We start from the raw sequence: 25557 nt of genomic DNA on the forward strand, positions 1-25557 counted from the left end.
CGGGTGCTCCTTCGCCGCGGCGAAGCAGCGTCCGGCCCTGGCAGAAGCCGGGAGTGGCAGGGCCGGAGGACTCACCCCGCAGGCTGCGAGGCCGATCTGCGAGGTGAGTCTGCGGCCGGCCTGGCGAGGCCGGGCCAAGCCGCCAATGGGGAGCATTGGTGGCTTGGCCCTGGATGGACACTCGGAGGGACCAATCAGGAGCTGCGAAGCGGCTCCTGATTTGTCCCTCCGAGTTTTTATCCTGGACAAGGCCCACCCTAACTCCTCCCCGACAGGGCTTACTCTTTTATTTAGTCCGTGGCACCCCGCGGGCTCCACGGGACATTTAAAGATAAGAACACACAGGAACAGAACATCTCATTGCCATAGTAACATTTTTAGCACTTTATTCTTCCCTCCCCACTCTCAGAAAGGCAATGAACCCTTAGGCTAAAATGTACATCACCTAAAGCTGTAAGCTACAATTTTATAGCTTGTACTTTAAACAATGTAAAAAAATAACGAATTGCTTATGTTATGTTATATATTTACTTCATTATATATAAGCCCATAAGGAAGGGCAGTATAAAAATTTAATTCATAATTGTTCAACATTTATATGAGTCCATTGGATGAGATTGTCCAGAATTGGACAATCTGGATTGAAAGCCATCAACATGTACATGACACCCAGTTCTGTATCACTTAGTCAAGCCTCTAGAGGCATCCATCTTGGTTCTCAACTGGTGCTTTGCTACTGTGGTCTGGTGGCTAAAAACTGAATGCATGCAAGACAGAGATGATACTTGGTCAGGAAGGCTGAGGTTTGGAAGGACTAGGCGGTATATGATTGGCCTTTTGTGGAACAGGTGAAGAGCCTGGAGATGCTCATGCACTTAGTCTTGATGTCTGAAGAGCAGGTTTGTGTAGTGAGTGGCCTAGAGCACCTTCTGTTATCTGCATCTGGTTCAACAACTCTCACTAGTCTTTTGACTCAGCTGAGGCTTCAATGATTCACGTTTTTGTAAGCTTGTGATTGAAATATTGTAGTGTACTCTCTGTTGGGCTTTCCATGAACACAACCCAGAGACTTTAGTCAGTTTACAAATGCAGTAGCCTGACTACTCTCAGGTACAATGAGAAGATATTTCTCCTATCTTCAAGCAGCTATATTGGTTGCCAGTTTGTTTCTGAGAACAGTTCAATGCGCTGGTGACAGCCTTTAAAAGCCACAGCCTAGGCCACACATATCTAAAGAACAGTCTCTCCTGTATATCCCAGCTAGTCCTGAGGCTGCCACCTACTGGCTGTCCCAAATTTAAGGAAGCTTGTTTGGCAGGTGCCTTCTCTATTATAGCTCCCATTTTGCAGAAACCCCTAGGAGGTAACCAGAAAGCAGTCTTTAGACATTTTTAGAGGGTGCTGCAAGGCCATTTTATTTGCCAGGGCTTTAAATGGGTATCTCTTGTGAGGAGAGGAGGGTGGATTAACTGGGTAAGGATTGGTTTAAAATTGGGATGCTTTTAATTATTAACTGGCAAGCCTCAAGGAAAGGTAAAATATAAATAAAACAAAACAAATTGGTGTTGTATAATGTGATGATCACATGCACATTTTTACAGTGTGCTACACAGAGCACAAAGCTGCCTGACTCATGCATTCAATATATTTGGAGTAGAGTGATGAAAATGGAGGAATAAACCACTTTTAGAAGCTTGTGCTTCTACACAAAAGAATACGAGCAGCCTCATTTCATCCGTTAGCTGCCAAAGCATACATGGGGAGACCCAAAAAATAGAGGGCTACCAGACACTTACCAACATACCTCTCCAATACATCTAACTCACAAAAAATTATCCAATAACAAATGTCCTTAACACTGAAAAGTGTCCCTCAAGGATGGCTTAGTTTTTAATAGATGGATTTTGGCTGAGTATAAATCTATAAACCAAAAGTTCTGAAAGAAACGTCCCCTTTAAAGATAATGCATGCATCACAGCAGGGACTATCTCAGAAGCGGAATTCCCAACTGTGTGGCTGGGCTAAGTGACCCTCAGGGCAAAATTTGGACATCCAGCAGAATCCTGTCAAACAAAAGCAGCGTATCCCAAGCAGCAAGCAAACAAATCACTTCACCAGCAGTTTCGTCGCTTGACCGCCAGAGGACCTTGCGCTGCTCAGGGGCAGCCTAGGCAAGCGCCAGCAGCAGCCTCCTGCCGCGAAAGATCTGGCAGAGCTGCTTCCAGTGCAGACCAGACGGAAGATGACTCAAGCCGTTCTGTCGATGCCAGTCCGGCCGTTCTACCGAAGCAAAGGCAGAAAAGAGCATCGCGGGCTCAGGCCGCACTCTTCTCTTGCCTTGGCAGGGAGTCGCGTTGAGCACAGAGGGACTTCTGGCTTACGCACTGAGGTGTGAGTGACTTCTTCGCTTCCGTAGGTAGCCGTTTCCCGTAGCAATCGCAAAAGGAAGCAGAATGCGTAAGAGGTCACAGGGCTGACAGCACGGCCTTAGCGGGGGAAATTAGGTTTAGGAATCTTTTGCACTATTGTGCTGGCAAAGAGCGGGCTTTCTTTGCTAAGGGCAAGCGTGCTGAGGGAGCCAGAAGACGAACAGCTGTCCACGATACAAGCAGCAAGACCTGCTCGCAAAGAAACATCCCGCCTGCAACTTGCAGCTCTGTCTCATGGCTCTCTGAAGGGATGCGTAAATGAGCCAACTGCTTCTGGGTGCCGACCGCACGAGGTTTGCGTCGCCAAAGGCAGAGACCTACTTCATCCCCCCCCCCCCCTTTCCGACATTTGGAAGAAAGCTTCACTACTTGGAACGACGGCAGGCTTTTGCTTTGTGCCCAAATCTTGCCGCACCGGTGAACCGTGGAACAAAAGAACCGTGTATACACCGCCGTGAATCTTCCCGCAACGGCTGCCACCTCTGTGTAAAAAACAATAACAACCCCCCCCCCCCCAAACTCTGCCTGGCCTAAAGCTTCGATCCTGAGCGCCTTGCTGTAGGGGTAGCCGTAACTCTGGAGTCCGGACTACAAGAGACAATAGACCAGGACTATAACGTGAGCGATTCGGCCTGGCTGCGCGGACGCGAAGGCTGTACTGCACGTTCGTGCAAGAAGTTTCCGCCCAGCCGAGGCTTCCGCCCAGGCCCTGCCAGGGAGGGGACGGGCGTGAATCCGCGGCTTCCTTCTGTTCCTCCCCCCAGTAGCCGTCCTGCAAGAGGGGCCGCGCGTTGGCGGACTCCGCCTCCCCGCGCGCCGGAGGAAGGAGAGGGGGGATGCCTGGGAGAGCCGGCCAAGCGCCGCGGGGGAGAGGAGGGACCTGGGGCCGGCGGGGCGGGGCGGCGTCGCTTCGGGCGCGGCTTTTCCCCACCAGCGAGGCGGAGGAGGGGGGATTAGTTGTGTAAGGGCAGCAGTCCGGGCAGCCGGCTGGCGGGGGGCGCGAAGAGGGCAAAGCAGCATGGCTCAGCCCCCTCCGCCCTGACCGCGCCTCCTCCTCCTCCGCCGCCGCCGCGGCCGCCGCCTGCTCCAGCGCCCGTCTTCGAGGCCACGGTGAGTGCCGCCTTTCCTGGACGCTGGGGCTTCGATCCCCGCGCCTCACCTCGGGTCGCGCCGCCGCCCGTGCCTCGCCAGGGCTTCCCTCTCTCCCGACCGCCTTTCTCCAAGCAGGCTTCCTGCTCTGCCGCCGCCGCCGCCGCGTCCTCTCTCTCCTGGGCTTCGCCTCAGCCGCGATATCTTCAGCCTTGTTCCCTTTCCCCCTCGCGTTCTTTCTCGCGCCTCCGGCCGCGCACTCATTGTTGCTTTTCTTTGGGCTGCTGCCCTCTTCTCCGCGAACTGCAGCACCTCCCGGCCACCTTCGCCACGGAAGGAGACTGCAATCTGTGCAGCCCTGAAAGGGTCGGGCCAGCCCGCCCCCCTCTCCCCGCCATTTAGCTTTCGTTGCCCTGGCTGTGTCTACGGAGGGGTGTGTGTGTGTGTGTATGGAGTCAAGCGAGGATGCGCGTCAGCTCTCTCCTGTCGGTGTGGTTTGGGCCAGCTGAAAAATTAAATGGCAGTTTGGTAGCCCACATTTAGTACCTTCCTTCTCCTAGTTACCGGGCTCTTTATTTCTTGTTTACTTGTCTTCCTTCATCATAAAACCTAGCCGTATTTGCAGATTCAGTTCCTCACCCTTGGTTTTCGAGCTGGGGAAGAAGAGAGTGAGGAAAAGACCCAATCTGTAGCCTGCCCTCCCCCCCACCATCACACAACACACAGCTGGCTCATAACAAACTTTGCTTCAAAAAAGTCGCCTGAGGGAATGCAGCTGTCCATTCTAAAGCAGTTTCTCACTGCAGGTACTAATGGTAACAGCTTTATCTGTTGCCTCTCACCCTAAATCTAATTGAAGGTGTGAATGATTTCCTCCATGTCTTCTCTCTTCTGAGACTTGGAGGACTCTTAACCTTTTCTGTTCTACTTCCCAAGCAGTGCTGCAAATAAACATCCCACCATTTATTTAAAGTTGCCAGAAAATTAAGCTCCCATCCGCTTCTTCAGCTTGACTAGCTATGCATCAAGCTTCCTTTTCAACTGAAGGATTACTCCTTCCATGCACCCTCCAACCCATACTTGTGTCGGATTCTCAGATTCCTTTTCAAAAAGTTGGCACTGAATAGCGGTAGATAGGAACCTGAATTCCTAATATATTTGCATAGAAGAGTATGAAAGTCCTCATTCTTGTATAGAGGCCTCCCAGATTCTCACACATATATGAGAATATTCGCATATCTGCTAACAAAGCTTCTTGCATTCTTTTCTTCTTAACAGGAAGTTTTTATGGCTGGTGCTAGCAGCTCAGTTAGTTGCTCAATATTCTACCTACAGATTGGATTTAATGGAATAGCAAGAGGGGTCAGAGTTCACATACTCTGCATTTGAAAGGTCCTAGATTCAATCCTTGTTATCTCCAGCTAAATTTTGGATCTTATTTGGAGCAGCTATTTGATCTTGGAATGGGCCTTAGGTCATTTGCATCTGAAACAGAAGCATGTGATTGAACTGGTTCTAAAAACTTGATCCAGTGTATTGATCCAGGTTGGCATTCCTTTAAATGAGCTGTTCTGTATTTTCTTGCTTCATTAGGTTACCCTCATACATTTTGTATGAGTAAAACCTAAACAGGGAGGTGGTTGGACCAATAGATTCACTTGGTATAAGGTAGCCTTACCTACCTACTAAATGACCATGTGACTTTTTTCTTCTCTCTTTCTTCCTATGCTGCTAACCTTTTAAACTTAACTATTCCTTTTCTGTAGGGAATTGAAAAGTTTAACAAGCTTGAGTTGTCCACTGACTTTCTGTGAATCATCATAAGAAATTCAGAATGTTTAATACATAAGGAATGTTGTATGTACAAGGAAATTATTTGTACTAGATAGAATTCTTGCCTAAATTAAACAAAATTCACTTTTGAGTTTGCAAAAAACAAATTCACTTCTGAATTTCTGGTGTTTCTTTGTTTTTTTAAATATAATTTGGGAAGACCCTAGAAAACTTTATTTGTTTGTACAATATTTGAGTTTTTTTCTGTGCCAAGTATTAGAACATTTAAAGCCACACACAAGGATCAGAGTTCTACTAGTTTTGATGTAGTATTCCTATTTATAATTCTCTAACTGCTATGATGAACAATATAGTGTAAAGAATGTAGAAAAGAATTTTTCAATGTTAATGTAATTAGGTGGTATAAAGCAAGGCAGGGGGAAAGCATTAGGTGAAACCAGCAAACTTGCTCCTTAAAACTAGAATAATAGAATCATAGAGTTGGAAGGGACCTCATGGGTCATCTAGTCCAACCCCCTGCACTATGCAGGACACACATCCCAATCACTCATCTACTGTAACCTGCAACCACTTGAGCCTTCACAGAATCAGCCTCTCTGTCGGATGACTTTTAAAAAATTTCCAAAGATGGAGAACCCACCATCTCCCGAGGAAGCCTGTTCCATTGAGAAACCACCCTGTCAGGAACTTCTTCCGGATGTTTAGATGGAATTTCTTTTGAATTAATTTCATCTCATTGGTTCTAGTTGGTCCTTCTGGGGCAAGAGAGAACAATTCTGCTCCATCGTCTATATGGCACCCTTTTAAATACTTGAAGATGATTATCAGATCCCCTCTCAGTCGCCTCCTCTCCAGGTTAAACAGACCGAACTCCCCCAACCTTTCTTCATATATCTTGGTCTCCAAACCCCTCACCATCTTTGTTGCCCTCCTCTGGACACGCTCCGGTTTGTCTACATCCCTCTTCAACTGGGGCACCCAAAACTGAATATAGTACTCCAACTAGCCTTAAGATGTGCTGCGGCCCGGTACCGGGCCACGAAGACCACAGTACCGGGCTGCCAGCAGCCACACCCGCCTCCCCCCCACAGCGAGAAGGAAGGGAAGAGGCAGGTGCGACCGCTGGCATGCTGGCGACGCAAACGCACATGCGCGCAGTTGCCACGCACGCGCGTATGCGCCCTTGGTTCTTGCGCCCCTGATTCTTGTACTGCTGCTTAAGAACCACTAGGCTTGAAATGATAGATACTACTTAACAAGAAGCACAGAGAGAGAGTGAGAGTGAGCGCGAGCAGTGCAAAGGGCAAGAGTGGACATTAGGAAGGGCTGCTGCACAGTTTTGAGTCCTGAACAATGACTTGGGAAACACTGATCTATAGGAAAGTATTCTTATTTGTATTCATTTTAAAAGTATATGTCTGTGTGTTGGAATATGGCATCTTATAAGAGTGCTTCAGTGAGCTAGTTGACTGAACTACTAATGGCAATCCTGTGTGATCAGTTTCTATTAGCTAGTGCCTCCAGTACAAAGCCAAGTCATTGCCAGCAAAGCTGAGAGCAAACTTGTGTGGCCAGTGTGCTTAAATCTATTCTCTGTACATGTGTGCAGGAAAGTATTATAAAAGGGCTTGTATCATTGTGCTACAAAGGAGTAATTGCATGGTTCAAATGTATTGTGTAAAGTTTTTGTGTAGCCTTCTTAGTTTTTGCTGAATGTATATTTGTAATTTAAAAAATTGCTTTCAAGAATGATAGCATTTATGGACTTCTCAGATCAGATGATTTCTCATATTAGTACAAGTTTGGATCTCTTAACTCATCACATGTAACATGACATACTCCCAACTACAGAAGAAAACGGAAGCATTATTATTATATAAAATCATAGTGTATACAAAAACGCTCTTAAATTATTTCAAAACGCTGTAACTGATGCCTAGTGTTGCACCTGAATGTTGAAGAAAATTCTTTTTCTTGGCTATGGTTGCTATTTCTGGTTTGGGAAATGAGTCTCTGTAGTCTGGAGATCAGTTGTACTTCTGAGAGAACTCTGGGTCCCACCTGGAGGTTGGAAACCTTATTCTGGGCCCTTTGAATTCAGGTAATAAGGCAGCATTCCTCACTTAGAATCAGTCACCCTTGGAAGGAGGTTCTAAGTTTTTAAGTGTTACTGCTATTGCCAATTTAGCAGTGGTAAATAGGCTTAGAACCAATTGTACATTTGAAAAGGGAACAATATATAGTAATATAGCAGACTATATTACTACCCAACATTTCATTAACAAACGGGCCCATTTCCAAAAGGGTTAAATCTTTAACCAAAAAGTAGGATCTAACTAGCTTGCCCAGAAGTGAAAAAAATATTGATACGATCTTTTATAACTGCATATTCATTAGTTCATGAGTTCAGTTGCCCTTTGGCTTTTCATGCTTGCTCCACTGATATTTTTTGGTAAATAGTCTCAGAGCAATTGTTGCATTTCCCTACTCATTTCACTGAATTAAGAAAAAAACCCTAAAACAATAGTTAAAATGTATTTCTTCCTTCCTTCCTAATGTCTTCACTGTTGTTCTGTTCCCTTACTGCCAAGGGGGATACTTAATAAAAGGTTGATGTTTCATTCTTTCTTGTCAGATGGTGTCATGTTTGGTGCAGCCCCCAAGGGGAGTCACCTATGCCAGATTTGAAGAGTACGCTGTTTGTTCAGGCAGTAGTTAAATGTACTGGATTTTGTTCAGGAAAGAGTAGATGAAAGCTAGGTGACGTATCTTATTACTTGTAACCTAGAAAGTATGTGCAGATATACATTTGTTGGTTAGAGTGAGTAACAGTAATTAATCATATGAAATTCAATATTTAACAAAGTTCAGAAAGTCTGTGGAATACAGTAGCTGTTCATGCATGAAAATTTTAGCATTCAAGCACAGAAATCATGTAGGTGTGATATCTGGTTTTATACAGTGCCATGTATGTTTAACATAAAATTAGTTGTGTCTAGTAGTGTGCTTTAGAGAAGCAAGGCAGTTAAATATGACTAGTCTCTTTGGGTTCAAATTCCAATTCAGTCAAACTCACTGGGTTTCCTTGATTTTACAGGCATCTCAGTAAAATGGGAAGAACGATAACCCTTATTGTACGGGCTAGCTTCATAGAGACAACATTTATTCATTGCTTTTTTCTGGTCTTGTACCATATTAATAATAAACTGAACTGGGGTGGTGAACAACAATTTAGGTCACATTGACCATTTCCACACCGGAGGTTTTGTGCTGGGCTGCAGGCTGGAGTTTGAGCCAGGGTAGGTTGCCCTGCCTCTTCCTTCTCACGCACAGAGGAGCACTTGGCCCCGTGCACCTTATCTGCACCAGATTTGCGTTTTCACATGGGAGCCAGGGCAGTGAAGTTCCCAGTGTGGAAACGGTCATTGTAATAAAAACAATAAATTCCAGTTTACAATAAAATCAAACCAATACACTTGAAAATCACAATACCGCTGTCAGCACCAGCAGTTATTATTGAGATGGTTGGTAAATTAAGCAGCTATGATGTTAACTGAGAGAGGCGTTGGGGGAAAGAAGGAGGAAAGGAGAAAGGGACAGGAGGGACACTAGTATTTTGATGCAGTTATTTGGCCGGCCTCAACCATAGGGCCGGCAGAAGAGCTCTGACTTACAGGCTCTGTGAAACTTATGTTCAGTCAGGGCCTTGATCTCCCTGTGGAGCTTGTTCTACCAGGCAGGAGTCAGTGTTGAAAGGGCTCTGGCTGTGGTTAATGACAGGTTTTTTTTTTTTTTAGGGCCTTATCTGGTTGGTATTACTAGATCACAATGCTCTCTGGGGCATGTATTCAGAGAGATTGTCCTTGAGATATACATGGCCCAGACTGTATAAAGTCTTAAAGCGTTGCTCCTTAAGTTTGCTCCTTAAGGGCTATGCATTTAAATAACTGGATTTCTGGCTTAAGACTTTGAACGAGTGGTGAGGCTGGCTGCAGTTGGAATTTTAAAATGGTGCCCACCAGTTTTATGGATGCTATAAGCAATTTGGAGTCATTCTTTCGAAATAATTGAAATCTAATAAGGTAGATTGGAACTAGATGGCTATTATTATTGGTGAAGCGTTATACTGATCTTTTATATTCATTACTATCACTGTAATTCTCTCTGACTTGAACATTAATGATCTTTATTGCTTATTATAAACCAGGTATTACAGGTCACATACAAATAATTGTTAAAATATTGTTGCATAGGACCTGTTTGTTTAATTGATTTTCTAATCTTAACAAGTTAATATTATTTACTGTTTGTTTATTTTCTTATTAGGCTGGGTCTAGACTAATGTCTGTTATACTTAGACCGCTAAATAAATCTCCCCCAAAAAAGAGAGTTTCTGATCTAATCCCTTTCTGTAGGAGTAAGAAGGACATGGCCCACTCCAAAAGAACCACAAAGAAGAAAGGAGAAGAGATAGAATAAGAAAGGGTGGATATTGCACAAATGTTATGAGGCATCAAGTAGCAAAATAAAGAACTGAGATCCCCAGATGAAGGCCTATACAAAGAAGTTGCCAGTGTAAGACAAGAGAAAAGATTGTAAAAAAGAGCTTTCAGAGAGGATTGATGGATTGAAAATCTCAGTAGACTCCAATCCAAATGTATTGAAGAAGACCATAACAAAGTTCAAAAAGTGGAGTCTAAAGTGTTAAATTTAAAGGACTATAAAGCAACAGCTAAAGAAAAGATTCTTGAAATCTAAACAAGAACAAAGAACCTAAGAATCAAGGGTGCCTCAGAAGAATTTGGTAAACAAAACCTACAACAAGAAATAACTTTTTTGGAAGAGTATATTTATGATGAAGACATTTGGATCAACAAGGTCTACAGAGTTTACTCTAGAGCTGCTGCATGAAAGAAGCCACCAAGAGATATTCTGGTAAGTTTTGACAGCAAGCTTGTTTGAGACACAATTCTTCAAAAGAATCGCACTGTTCCATTAAAAATTGCTGGACAAGAGGTGAAGATTTTTCAAGACATCCTTAATGATACTTAATGTAAAAAAGCTGAGTTCCACTTTTTATGTCAGATATTGATTCGAAAAGATATCAAGTATTCTTGGAAGAGTCCCTTGGCTCTGGAAGTCATCCTGCCCACCGGAAGGAGGAACATTAAAACACTTCAGCAAGCGCAAGACTTGGCTGATTACCTTTCACAAGAATGTAGTGCTCAGGTTCCACAATATCAACAGCAGCCTCCACCCCAACTTGAACAACAGGGTGCCTTTGGAATAACACAGTGTCATGGAGAAATTAACGATACTCTCTAAACTTTAATAGTCTGAACGCATCGGCCAAGAGATATAAATTTTTTCAATCAGCTTTAAAAAACGTGGGCCGATATTATCTATTTACAAGAGATACTCAAACAGAAACACTCCAGAATATTGGTGGTCAAAAAGCTGGGAGAAGCTTTTGTAGCTTCAGCTACCGTTAAGAAGAGAGGAATAGTAATCTATGTGCTTAATCCCAATTTTAAGGTTTTCTAACCAATATGCTGGTTTTCTAACTCAATATTCCCAAAGGTGGCCAATATAGAAATATTACCATAACCTGACCATAGCCCTTTGGAACTGGACTTAAATGATCAAAGAACAGGTTTGCGAAGATGGAGGATGAATGGTTATATCCTGGAGGACAACTACAGATATGCAAAGCCGACCTTCAAGAATTTTTTCAAATTAATCAAATTATTGTTCAGTTATCCACAGTCTGGGAGGCAAGTAAAGCCTATATTGGAGGGAATGTAATACAGTTAAATACATTGATTAGAAGGAAAGAACAAGAATTAAAGAAAATTCAAGAATCCTTATGTCAACTTGAGGAACAACATCAGATTTGGCAGTCCAAACAAATCTTTAAAAAAATTAAGCTTTTTAAGATTGAAGAGAGACTACATTGAAACGGAAGAGATGGGGGGAAACTTGATTATTTAAAACAAAAGGACTTTGAGCATGCTGATAAACTGGGTAGTTGGTTGACCTATGAACTTCAAAACATTGTCAAAATATTTCTCGGCATATAATGGAATGGAATTTATATCCAAAAAGGGTATTCAGTAATGTTTCACCAGATTTTTTCAAGGTTATATCAATCAGATGGCAAATAATCCAATTTGGAAGAGGAATTAAGTTATTTGAGAAGCATTCCGATCAAAAAATTTCAAAAGAACATCATAGAATCTTGAATCAAAAGGTCATGACCCAAGAAATTAATGATGCAATTTTTGTCATGAAATCTCAGAAGGCACCTGCTCCAGAGCCCCAGCATCTATTTTAATTGGGAGTTTGCTGAGAACAAGAGGGTGTTATTTTTTTCTTAAATGTTAAAAATACAGTCCTGTTCAAACAGTTGCTGATTATTTCATCAAGTCTGTCAGCTTTATGTTTCTATTTAGAACAAAGGAAATCTTTTAAAGACACTTTGTCCATATACTGTAGGCTATCTATTGCCTGTGGAGTTTGACTTGACACAGGGACAGGTGCAAGGAACAGAGAGCCTGGACATGCTTTCTGCCCTGCATTGTTCTTATGCCTTTTAATGTTTCTGTTCTCTCTTTACTTTCATTGTATGCATGTCTGTCAGAATATTGTGTCTTCTGAGGCATGATGTTCTTTTGCATCCTGACACAGGTTCCATAGTAGACTTTACTGCTTTTAGAATAAACCTTTGTTCTCCCTGTTTTACCTCTCCCCCCCCCCATAGGAAATACTGATTTACTTTAGCTCTGCTTGGTGTGCTGCACTAACAGTACTCTAGGTTTTAGTTTAACCTAGTCCAGTATAGATTCACTACAGAAGTCCATTGTTAGAAACTTGTAAGGCAGAGATTTGGAAAAATTGGGGCAGGCTTTCTCAATCAGGATTTCGTGAAGCCCTGAGGTTTCTTGCTGATTTTGGAATGGTTTCCTGAATGGGTGGGAGTTAATTCATTTTAATATATTTTAAAAATGTGTTAAACATTTATCATGTGATATGACCATATATGATCATATCAACTTCTCCCCTCTCCCGACATGGCCAAGGATGGGCCTGAAGGGATGGGGAGGGGAGGGCTGTAGGTGGGCATGTATACCACTATGCTTTCCAACCCCACTTCTGGGGTTTCTTGAATCCTGAAGAATGTTTCAAGGGTTTCTCAAACAGTTGAGAAAGGCTTGACTTGGGGGATATCACTTTAGATTTTTGTGGTAGGGTTTTAGACTTTGTATTCACTGGTCATAAGAGCCTATTGTGGCGCAGGGTAGTAAGGCAGCCAACATGCTGTCTGAAGCTCTGACCATGAGACTGGGAGTTCAATCCCAGCAGCCGGCTCAAGGTTGGCTCAGCCTTCCATCCTTCCGAAGTCGGTAAAATGAGTACCCAGCTTGCTGGGGGGTAAAACAGTAATGACTGGGGAAGGGAATAGCAAACCACCCTGTACTGAGTCTGCCAAGAAAACGCTAGAGGGCATCACCCCAAGGGTCAGACATGACTTGGTGCTTGCACAGGGGATACCTTTTCCTTTTCCTTTATCCACTGGTCTGTTGTTGTTTGAGGTGCTAGGGCACACATTGCTGCAGGAGTTTTTTTGCCATTAAGAAGCAAGGGATGTGAAGCCCACAAAGGCCTATGGCACATTTATCACTTCAGATTCACTATGTGGTAATAGGTGTGCATTTCTAGAGGTATCAAGTTTCTGAAACTGGATATTTTGGGAAACATTGAAATATATGCAACACCTGCTTTCCTAAGAAACAGAAACTTATTTTACTGATTTAACAATATGAAATACATTATTATTTATAACTAAGGGTGCTTACAGAATTGTGCTGTTTGGTATATGTATGGAATTCAAAAGCCTGTGTTCATTTTCTAAAGGAAAAAAATGCAAGTATACTTGGGAGACTTGCAGACTGCTGCACCCTATGCTCCTATAGCATGTGTCTTGTTAATTTTGCTGGAATACTTGTTAAAAATAGGAAACAAATTCTGTGGTAAACAAAATAAATGTTTCTGAGAATCACAATAGGTAGAACTACCAGCATATTTGGATATTAAACCAATTAAACTAATCTTTATAAATTTGAGAACACTGAACTCTTTAGTAATGTTTTATCACTAAAATACACATTAACCACTGCCAAAATATAAACTACCATTGCCCCCTTTAAAGTATTATGTATGTCTAAAGCAGGGGTAATCAAACTGCGGCCCTCCAGATGTCTATGGACTACAATTCCCAGGAGCCCCTGCCAGCGTACGCTCCTGGGAATTGTAGTCCATGGACATCTGGAGGGCCGCAGTTTGACTACCCCTGGTCTAAAGTGTAAGAGTGTTCTTTGTTCCCTCAAATTTCCCAGTTTTTCCACTGGAAAAATTGAGAAGGTTCTTAGATTTTTTTTCAAGAGTGAAAGTTTGACTCACTCAAAAAGAGAAAATGGGTTTTCCAGGAAAATTTGAATTAGAAATTTTTCTGACCAATTTTCTGATTCATATTTAAATACATAATATAAATATTTTAATGTTGTTAGCAAAAAGAGGCAAATATGCTGTGTACAAACACTAGCATTTGTCCATCCTTCACATTCCACATTTAGACTTCCTGACATGACTGGCTGGCAAAACAGTAGCCCTGCAACTGTAGATAATTGACCCATATCTAAATATGTGGGTTGGGAAGTTTTACAGTTGGAATGTGAAAACCTTGCACTCTGAAGCATTTTACCCTTTCTAAAATAGAAAATATTGCCCAGGAGGTTCTTGTTAGTGGTCTCCAAAGTTTCCAATTTTTTCATCAGTTTTTATCTGAGTTTTTATATGTATTTCACCTGGCAACTACAAAAAGTGGTGAGGATTGGAGAGATCACATAAATCTAAAGCACAGTCCCAGCTAATTTTTCATCATGTAAATTATCTGAACAGAATACTGGAGATCTACTTCTGAAATTATCTAATGGTCTAACAGATAGATTGTTAGATCTCAGCAGTTCTGTTTGTTAAGAATGACCCTGGTATGTCTAGGTTCTGTAGCTGGAGTATTCAACTCCCATCATAAATATGGAGACAGAGTCAGACAGCAAATTCTCTTTCAGCATATGAAATGCATTTCACATTCGAGCATGTCAATATAGATAGCTCGATAAGTACAGAATCACATATTTAATTGATCCCCTATACTGACAGTTAAAGTCCCTCCCATTTCTCCTCTTGCTTAGGGTGCTCTGGGTTACAATATTTCCGACATGCCTGTTGTTACTTAACCTCTCCAACCCCTAATATTTGGAGAGTTTTTAAAATAAGTATCTTTAAAATGGCAAGGTGGGGAGTAGATTCTGATATATAGGTCTTCATTATGCATGTTCTTCTTCTTCTTAATTATTAATTGGACTTATAGCCTGCCATTCCCACGATGCTCATGGCGGGTCACATTCGATAAAACCCCTGTAAAACTCCTAATAAAATCCCACCTAAAAACCAACCCAACCTAACCCAAGCCCAAGCGGCAGCGGAACTACTCACTCCAACCCATATCCCAAGGGAAGGATTAATAACTAATCACCGCCAAGAATAACCCTGGGAAGGGTCCCAAACTACCTTCGAGGCACCGGCCTCAGCCATAAACCTGGTGGAAGAGCTCCGTTTTGCAGGTCCTGCGGAAAGCTGGTAAATCCTGCAGGGCCCACAGCTCTTCTAGGAGCTCATTCCACCAAGTGGGGGCCAGGACCAAAAAGGCCCTGGCCCTGGTTGAGACCAAACATGCCTCCTGGGAGCTGGGTATAACCATCAAATTTGTGCTCACAGAGCGCAAAGCCCTGTGGGGGGCATAGGGCGTGAGGCGGTCCCTCAAGTATGTGGGTTCCAGACCACGGAGGGCCTTAAAGGTTAAAACCAAAACCTTGAACCTGATCCAGACAGCAATCGGTAGCCAATGCAGCTGCCTCAGCACAGGCTGGATGTGGGTCCTCCATGATGTTCCTCTGAGGACCCTTCTAATGACCTTTTGTATTGTGGTCCAGAGTTCCCCTAAAACTTCTTGAATTCCCAGTTCTTGGTCAATTGTCCTTACTGCTTACAGCAGTGGTTCTCAACCTTCCTAATGCTGTGACCCTTTAATACAGTTCCTCGTGGTGTGGTGACCCCCAGCCATAAAATTATGCAAGTGTTCTTTCACAGACATTAAACCAAAATTGACCAATGGTGTGAAGATCCATTGTTCATGATTGTATATAAATAGTTTTTTACCAGGGTTTCTCAGTTCAGTTCTGCCTCTTGTCCCGCCAAGCTGCGCCACCACCTGGAGTGCCTGTCAGGAGACTGCACTGCACTGGAGGCGTTGCTGGATCGGCTGGCGGCCACACGTGAGCACCTGTAGGAGGAGTGGCAACAGTGGCAGCACCCCCTCAGGCCAAGCTGCTCGTCCCCTGTGAAAGGGTCGTTCGACCCCCAAAGGGGTCCCGACCCCCATGTTGAGAACCGCTGGCTTACAGTTTATCTTCTTGTAAAGATATGGCTAAATGTTACATTCAGAATAGAATGTTCTGAAACCCTGTTTCAGGAGTCAGAGTTGTGTTGGGCAAAAACTATTCAGGCTTATATGTCAAACTACTATTTGGAAGAATATAGATTATAATATATAGCAGCTAAGCAATTCAGTGTACCATTCACATGGTACTACATTCTAGAAAAGGCAAACATGTTCAGCATCTGCAATAAGCAAATAGAATATTAAAACTTATTATCTTCCACCCTCAAATTGAGATCAAAAACTCCTGGCCTTCTACTGGATTTGTCAAGGGCTGTGGGTTTTCCACTTCCTACTAAATACCAGTTAAAACAGTTTCTGGCAGTGCATACAATTTTAGTAAGAATATCTGTGTGCAAGGCATTTTGCTTTCTCCTAAACACTTTATATATACACATATATATATATATATTAAATAAAAGCTCAAATCTTGCTGTTCATTTGCTAATTCATCTATAAATATCACAAGCAAATTGGATTTTGTATCCCAGTTCTCATAATGTTTAATATTAACTATCGGTCAGACCTAGAAGCCAATTTGTGTACTTTGGTGGGAGGGAGAGGGATTATTAGATCTCTCCCTCTGTGTTTCTGAGTGCAGGACCAGCCTAGCTTGATGGGATGGTGAGGGGAGTGGCGGTGATGCTGTGTAGGCTTTTGTAGCATTTTTTATTAGGCAGAGCTCCAGTTTTGACTGTATTGCAAGGGACTAAGGATGGAATAGGAATACTGCCTACTTTGTTGCCTATCAGTCTTCCTGCCTGAGCTGACAGAGATTGATTTTGGATCGATGCTGAGGAACTGTTGGTTTGTACGCTGTTGGTGTCACTGGTGGTGTTAGTTTTATTGACCAGCGTTTGTTTTAATTTTCAATTGTTGTGTTACTTTGGACTCTGAAGACATGGAATCTACACTTTCTATGTAAAATAATGTTTTTATCATTAGTGAAAACTTGGAAGAAATTTTTATAATAATCACTTGTCCTCTAATGGCAAAAACTGGAACTCTTGACCATTTTATTTCACTGGCTTTAGCTTATTAGTAATATATTGCAAAATTAGGTGTGTAAGTACTGCAGTTTAAGATGGATTTTTAAAAATTATTCCATAAGGTTAAAAAGGTATATATTGTTCTAGTCTCTGAATATCTGCAGTTTCCCTTCCATGTTAATCCAGCTGGCAGGATACATACTAGTGAAGAATGTAAATCAAGTGGATTACTTAACAACTTGAATTTTAAATTGTAACTCCTTTGTTCTTGTTCTAGTGACTGTGTAACATGCAAGCCATTGATCCCAAGGCGAGTTCTCCTGCCTTCCTTCAGCCTCAGAATGGAAGCAGCCATAAATCTTCAGGATATGTCCCGGGAAGAATCGTTGTCCCTTTTCGACCCCCACCCCCTCCAAAGAGTCAAGCTTCAGCCAAATTTACCTCTGCAAGACAGGAAGCTCGTGCCACAGTTGCCTCCTCAGATGAGCAGCGATGTCAAGCAGAAGCAAGCAGGAAGAAAAGACACAAAAATACACTCATTTGCTTTGCTATTTCTAGCTTTTCATTTTTTGTTGCACTTGCAGTTATTTTGGGAATAGCATCAAAATATGCTCCTGATGGTGAGTTGTTATCTTATTCATGTTGCCCTTTATACAGGTACATCCCTGTATGTTGTATCCTATCCATACAGGGGAATGGCCTTTTTCCTCCTGTCTGAATGGACTCAGTGACAAGCAGGGAACCAACTGCTTCCATTGTTCCCCCTCACAAACATTCTCATGGTTTCTACGCCTGGGAGGGGGCAGAGTCTGCATGTCTGCTCCTGCCTTCAACTACCTCCCGTCTTTCCTCCCCTCAGTCCTCTTCAAGCCTGCCTATTAACATGAGTGGTGATATCACTTCTGGTGACATGTCACTTCTGGGGGGGGGGGCATAGCGGGGAGACATGGGCAACTGTCATCACTTCCAGGGCTCATTTCCTCCAAAATCAAAAGGTTGAAAAAGGCTGGAGTAGAAGATGTTTTAAGCATCAAAAATCTGAGATGTGAAACAAGGTTAGAGCAATACTCAGTATTTACATAAATGCTTTTCCTGTATGCAGTATATACTTTATTAGTGCAAATGAGGAAAGGGAAAAATATCAAAGTGTCTGATATTGCCTTCCAAAATGTTCAGTAGTTTTTTAAAATGTTATGAATTGCCAGAAATGGCTATAATTAGGGACATCTGTAGAACAGTCTTAGAAGATCGTTTTTGTGATGACTTAGCCAGAGATTACGTTGCTTTTGCTGAAGGATGCTGCAAGTACTGGTGTTTGGAACTGAAATACTGAAGAAGGGTAGAAGAATGTATTGAATCATAGACCTTCAAGGCCATGCCTAACAGTTAGCAGGGTGATTTCATAATAAGTCACTTCCTAGTCGGAGAATAGAGATCATGACCATGGGAAAGTCTTGATTCAAATGCAGTAACAGCAAGAGAATGAGGTTTCATTAAGTGTCTGTTTGGAGCACTGAGGGTGCTGTGTTATTGATTGACTAGTGAGGGGTAATTTCTGTATTCCTGAGGATCACTTGAGATTCCAGAGTGGCCAGGAGTAAATTATGCTACTGTGTGCACTCCTATCCAGAATTTTTCATTCAGAAATCCGGGGGGGGGGGGGGAGCTTTATTAATTAATCATTGTCCTTTTTCCTTCTTTAATTATCTGAAATTCATATGTAATCCCTAATAAGTTGACCTATAGAAAGTTTTATCACACATTAACATGTGATAGAATGGCTAGGGGTCAGATAAATTGCCTCAATGACCAGTGAACCAACAATGTGTTACCTTTATTTTGAAGAGTTTCCTAGCTGTTGAGATACTTCGATCAATAATTTTCTGTTATATTGCAGAGAATTGTCCAGATCAGAATCCTCGCCTTAAGAACTGGAATCCTGGACATGATAGAGAAAAGAAAGTCGTAATCAAGCAAGGAGATCTATTTCGTCTGAATGGGGACGCTACAGTGCACTCTGTAGTTATACAGGATGGAGGTATGTCAATCAGCTTCATGGGTTCCATAGATGTGGCTGGGAATCTGTGTTTGTTGTATTTACATATAGATGAAGATGATTTCTATACACCTGGTCACTTTAGGTCCCTTTTATATCTATTACTAGTTCAGTTTTAGTACTGGAGATAAACTAGTGGAGAAGTGCCTGCAGTGATGGAGCACAGCTAAGGAAGGAAAAAGGTGTTTACGTTCCCTGTCCTTCGGTTTTAAACATTGGATACACATAAGTTCAACACATGCAGAAAAAAAATGTGACAATTCCTGGTGTATCTTGGTTGTCTCCTAAAATTATATTATTTGTGCTTACAGTTAGTAGAAATACTAGTACCTTCCTTTTATCCAATCAAAACTCTATGATACATCAGCCTTGAGCAGTGGATAGTTGTTAATCACCACGCAATAGACAAAAAGAGTTTTTAAAAATTGTTAGAGTTCTTTTTGGATCCCTGCCAAATAATAAAAAGGTAACGAAGTCATAGGAATAAGTGTTCAAATGAACAAACATGGTAAAATATAATGCTTCCTAAGATTGACATACAAAGGATACTTCAGAAGGTTATGTGCTAACATGTCTACCTTACCTAAGGGGCATATTTGTTCTCAATAAAATAAATGCATGATCCTACCCCTACTGACTGCCAAGGACTGCCATATAGTCTGGTCAGAATGAACACCCTTAACAGGCTTTGGGGAGAGAACAGGTATAGGAGAGAAGAGTTTTTGGAGGTAGAATACCTCCAAATTGGGATGAATAGGTGCAACTTGCTCTAAAAGCAGAGCTTTAGTGATTTTATATAATTTCTCACCAAAGCAAATACTGCATAGAAACCCAGGGCCTGGATAGTGTCCAGGTTAACATAAAGAACCAGAAATATCTCAGAGACAACTTTAAACCACATGTCTTCTTTCCAGGTAGCCCTTGCTGCTCAAGCATGACTTGATGAACAGCATAACTTAGCCCTTGCCTCAAGAGAAGGTTGGCTGAGTTCTCAGAACTCAGCCAACCTGAGTTCTCTTTCTCTGAGTTCTTTCTCTTTCTCTGAGTTCTCTTTCAATCTTTCTTATTGCAAGATATTTAATAATTTTCTCAGAAAATATAAAAGAAAATGGTCAATGGTTTCATTTACTGAGGCAATCATTATGGCTACTCCGTAAAGGATAATAGGCATAACTTTTAGGTTAAAGACTTCAATGGCACCTGAAACATAGTTCCCCCCACCATTTCAAAAAAAGTTTAGCATGCTATTGGTGCAAGTTTTTGCTTTTATTCCTGATCAGTGGTTGATGAGGCCACTATTTCAGGTTAGACATGTAAAGAATACCCAAATATGAAAACTCCTTCACTTGCTGAATTTCCTCTCCGTTCAGAGTCCATCTGAAGGATTCCTTTGTTTTTGTTTTTTTTTGAGAAAACAACTACTTGAGTTTTCTGGTAGTTTATTTTTATGCCTTCCTTACCTCAGTATTCTGAGAACATTTTAAATGTTTTAAAGTCAAAGAGAGCAGAGCAGTGTAATCAGTGTAAAAGCAAAACTGAAAGTCATATGCATATGCAAAACAACAGGGAGATTCCTTCTCCCAAATGACCAAACCTCCAGGAAGCTGGCCATTGAGCTGAGATCAGAAGAAACAATCCATAGATCCATAGCTCTCTGGAAGCTCAAGAAGGTATAATCCCTGCTTGGATCAGTTCTCTGGTATTCATACAAAATTATTAAATTCTTTTAGATAGCAAAAGTGGACAACCTTGAGCCATTAGTAATCATTACAACATCTTTAAGTTACTGGCAAAACCTCCAGGGACTATGCAAATTTTCATTATTAGGTTCATACAGTTTTTGGATTAAATGATCATTGTTAGCCCCTATTCTTACATTAAAATCACCCTTCCCTGTTTGGGAAGTTGCTTTTATTTTTATTGAATATTTTGTCCATCAAGACCCTGTTATCATTCAATTTTTGTCAAGTTGTGAAGTAGATGGCATATATACTGTGAATAAAATCATAAAACAGGACCCAGTGTTAGTTTACCTACTAAAACAAAGTAGCCATAGTAATTTCATGGGCAATGGGCAATGACAGAGATTAGTCACACTAGCCCTCCTTGAGAACGGCCTAAAGGCTTTTTGATCCTCTCTGAAAGAAAGCTAAATAACCAGGATAATATATCTCCTCCATCATTTGATATGGAAAGCAAATAAAAACATCTTGGTGTCCTCACACAGGAAACCTTGGAAGACTAACATGTCACACTCCAATTTAACGTTCTTCTTAAAGGAGATAATCAAGCCAAGTGCTGGGTAATTTGGTCAACACTGGGGTTAACAAAGTGAATTATGATGCTGGGTTACTTGGAAACAGGATGAGTTTCCAGGCAAGGCACATGTGAATAACTCTTTACGTAGGGGTATTTTACAAAAAGAATTGTTAGCTGGGCTGTTCTGGTTGCAGACACACAGCGGACAGAGGTAGTTTCTCAACATCAGAGTTCATCAGAACACTGTTCCATGGGTCTTATATCAGACATACTCCACAGCTTCAAGCCCAAAGGAGAATCCAATAGCAGTGTGTCTAAAGTACAGGCTAGGGTCAGATGCAAGGAGATCAGTCCAGAGTGCAGGCTGCAAGTTCAGTGGCAAATCAGAATTTGCACATTCGGTACAAGTAAAATCAACCGAATCACTGATTCACTTTATCAATTTGAGTTTGGCCGATTGGGGAAACTCAAACAATGTGTCTGGATCAGCTGCCTGACAGATGATCCTGCTACAGAGAGAAGCTCCCCTGAAGTCCAGCTGTGTTTGGCGAGATGTAGGGGAACGCAAAATGGAGGTGTCCTTTCAAATGCCTCCAGCAGGCCCATCCTGCACACAGTCTGGGCTGTTTAGGGAGGGTAGCAGACAGGTTCGGGGTCTGCTGAGCTGGCTCTGGGGAAGTGGAGTCAGGGAAGATGAGTATGGGGTTGACAAGTCAGCTCTGTACCCACCTCACCTGATTTCATGCTTTAGCCAACTCCAGCAGAGTGGGGAAGAAAGACCCTGCCAAGCAGCTGATCCTGAGGACCAACAGCCTGGTGGGTTTAAATGCTTCCTCTGCCTCAGAAGGTGTGTGGGGAAGAAAGACTTTGCCAAGAAGCTGATCAGAAGGAGTTAATTAGCACAGAATCACTATGAAGTTGACAAGTGGCCAAATATGTCTTAATTGATGAGTAGACCAGCAGTTAATTGATAATTATGTCTGATAGTAGCCTAGTCAAGTGTTGTGAATTAGGATGACCAGCAGAAAACTGGTTAACTAATCTGATGCATAAGCACAGCACAGGAGTGTCCCTCTCTGTAGAAATGAAGGGTATTAATAGAGAGGATTTCATGAGTAAGAAACTTCAGGAAAAACTTAAGTAAGATTTCAAAACAGCTTCTTCCAAAGTGTTTAAAATGATATACAAAAATGGCCTTTTTGTGCCTGTTACATTCTCGTTTAAACATGTAGCAGTATCCTTGCTATGGAACCCTACAACATTTTAAAGTTTTGAATGATTCATTTGGAGGAAACAAAAATATCTGTGTTCAACAAAAATAATGTGGGGTTAGTTCAGCGATAAGTGCACAATAATATATTACCTTTCAGCAGTTTTTTAATGTCACTTAGCACAATGGGAAATACTTCATTCTTTAAAATGTAGTATCATTACAGTTGTGGACATTAGCACAATTTCAAGAAATGATGGTGCTCTCCCTGGGAATTAAGGAAATTCTCATTTGGAAGGGTACCAGTACATCCTGATGATTTCTAAGAATAGAGAACAGAGTATGCCACTTCAGAACAGCAATTCAAGCGGATTCTTCCTGAAGGAAGTTGCCTCCCAGTTTATTTCCTGTACTGTGGAAGCAGGATATCATTTTTTTGTAGTATGTAACCTAAGATGGTTCTATGGGCGAATAAAAGAATGTTGTTCAGTGCTAATAGATCCAAGTGCCAAAACCCCAGGGAGAATAGTAACATCAAGAACTTTGGGACTCCTTTGCCCCCAAGAATTGTTTCACCTTCACTCTTTCTGATAGCTGGTAGTATAGCTCGATTCAACAACTAATTGGTAGCACTGTTACGTAGGGGTACCAGGGGTTGCCAAAGTGGGCAGTACTCCCCCTCCAAGGGCATTGGAAGGATCCGGGGGGGGGGCAGTGAAGAATTTTGGTGCAGTAAGGGAGCGGTGAGGCATTTGGGGGCAGTAGAAGAAGAAGAAGAAGAAGAGTTGGTTCTTATATGCCGCTTTTCCCTACCCGAAGGAGGCTCAAAGCGGCTTACAGTCGCCTTCCCATTCCTCCCCCCACAACAGACACCCTGTGGGGTGGGTGAGGCTGAGAGAGCACTGATATCACTGCCCGGTCAGAACAGTTTTATCAGTGCCGTGGCGAGCCCAAGGTCACCCAGCTGGTTGCATGTGGGGGAGCGCAGAATCGAACCTGGCATGCCAGATTACAAGTCCGTACTCCTAACCACTACACCAAACTGGTAGAGGGGCAGCAGTCTGACTCTTCCTGCTGCAGCTGCACTTTCCTTGTGAAAGACATTCCAAGGTGGTTTACCATTGTCTGCCTCTAGGTAGTGCCAATGAAAAAAAAGGAACAACTACTGCTGTGCAATAAAGTACTTTTTAATTAATCAAATGTTCATAATATCTTTTATAAGAAAATCCAAAACAGGAGCTCTGCCACAATGAGGCCCGGAATTGCTTCTGAGTGACAGAGATGGGATTATCCATTTTACTTTTGAGATTGTAGCCTAATAGATATTTGAAGGAACATTGTTTCTAAAGAGACTTATGATATTTATTTGTGAGAATAGTGACTAATGAGCTAAGCCACTGATGAAAAATATTGTTTCTGAAAACAAATGTGAACTCTGGACCTTGTTCTGGCGGAGCTCCTGTTTTGGATTTTCTTATAAAAGATGGTATGAACATTTGACTCATTAAGAAATACTTTATTGCACAGCAGTCATTGTTCCTTTTTCTTCATTGGCATCGTCATGGGATCGACTGTTTTTTGCATTTGGGTTTCCTTTCATGCCTCTGGGTAGTAGCAACCCTGGACTTCTGCGATCACTATTCTAGTGCTGACTACAGTCAATCCTGCTTAGCTTCCCGAAGAAAACAACAGCTTCAGAACATGGGCTGGATAAGATCATGTTCCTGCTGAGCTCCTTTCCTACCTCAAACTCTTTCCTTCCCAGGCTCCACCCCAGATCTCCAGGAATTTCTCAACCAGAGTTGGCATCCCTTCCCCAAAAGTCTCCATATTAGAGAGGTGGGAAAAGTCAACTTGCTTGCTCCTAGCCATGGGATTTTCCATTGCTTGTTCTTTCTCTCTCTCCTTTCTCTTTCCTTGTCTGTCTTTCTCCCCAATGAGAACCCAAAGTGGTTTTTACAAATTACTTTTACAAAGAAATTATGTATTTTTCCAGATTAAAATATGGCTGCTGCACAACAACCAAAAAAAGAACTGTATGCAATATAGTGTGTCTTGAATTTGCAATAGACCTAACACCAGGAAAGAAGTCTGTGTTCATATGCTGGGGGGGGGGGATTTAGCCTGGGATCCAAGTGCCAAAACCCCAGGGAGAATAATCTAGTAACATCGCCAAAGTTTGGGAACCACTTTGTAGTCTCTGTGTTAGTTACTGGATAAGTCTTTTAGCAGTTCTTTGTACTGTAGCTTCTCCTCTGACATCTGTTGCTCCTTGGAGTTTGGAAAACATCACTCGGGGCATTGTTGTTAAAACAGAACAATTTTTAACATATTCCCTTTTTCCTCAAATGTATTAATTTAATACACTTTTATCTCATCCTTCCAAAGAACTAAAGTTTGGTACATTGTTTTTATTCTTCTCCATTTATACTCACAGTGAACCAGTGCAGTTTGTGTCAGGTCCAAAGACATGCAACAAATTTCACAGAAAAGTAGGGGTTTGAATTTGTCTTTTACAGATTTTAATCAGATGCTATATACCACCCTAGCTCTCACCGTTAAAAACAAACAAACACACACTTTGAAAGCCAGCATATACATTATACTCGCATATAAGCAGAGTTTTTCAGCCCTTTTTTAAAGCTGAAAAAGTCTCCCTCGGCTTATATGCGGGTATTAACATTAGCTTCCAGACAAGACTGGAAGGTGGGGGTGGAAGACAAGTATACTTGCCTGAACAAGCAGAGGCAGGAACAGCAGAGATGCAGCAAGCCTGGGAGGGAAAGAGCAGTGTCCGCCTCCCCCCCCTCCCTGCCTTAACGAGGCTAGCACAAGGCTAGTACGTGTTGCAGGAAGCTCTTCAGGAAGCTCTGAAGCCTCTGTCTCAAAGGGAGAGCAGAGTGCAGAAGGAGCGAACACCCCTAGAGGAAGGAATAAAGGCAAGAGGGGCCAGAGGGAAAGAGGAGGGAGGAAGGAGGGTGGGGAAAAAAAAGGGGGGGAAATCCTACTCAAAACAGGTGGGAGGGGAGGAAAGGAGAAAAAGCCACTATCAAAACACCACTCTCGGCTTATATGTGAGTCAATAAGTTTTTTCCAGCATTTTGTGGTGTAATTGGGTGCCTCGGCTTATATGCGAGTCAGCTTATATGCTAGTATATACGGTATATCTGCCA

At 42.3% G+C, this 25557-nt stretch overlaps 1 protein-coding gene across 3 annotated transcripts in view; it reads left to right on the forward strand.

The window, feature by feature from the left end:
- Nucleotides 1-25557, forward strand: part of CEMIP2 (cell migration inducing hyaluronidase 2) — a 73389-nt gene that overhangs the window by 7174 nt on the left and 40658 nt on the right. For 2 of the 3 annotated variants that reach the window (XR_013232555.1, XM_077344808.1), the window contains exons 1-3: nucleotides 3379-3539; nucleotides 17137-17479; nucleotides 18757-18897. Coding sequence is in view for 2 of the 3 variants with exons in the window: in XM_077344808.1 (XP_077200923.1) it covers nucleotides 17149-17479; nucleotides 18757-18897 (472 nt within the window). In the remaining variant the exon portion in view is untranslated. Of the gene's footprint in view, nucleotides 1-3378; nucleotides 3540-17136; nucleotides 17480-18756; nucleotides 18898-25557 lie in introns of those variants that run through there. The other variant, XM_077344809.1, reaches the window with a different exon arrangement.

This window comes from Paroedura picta, chromosome 7 (assembly GCF_049243985.1).
Source record: "Paroedura picta isolate Pp20150507F chromosome 7, Ppicta_v3.0, whole genome shotgun sequence".
Lineage (NCBI taxonomy): Eukaryota > Metazoa > Chordata > Lepidosauria > Squamata > Gekkonidae > Paroedura > Paroedura picta.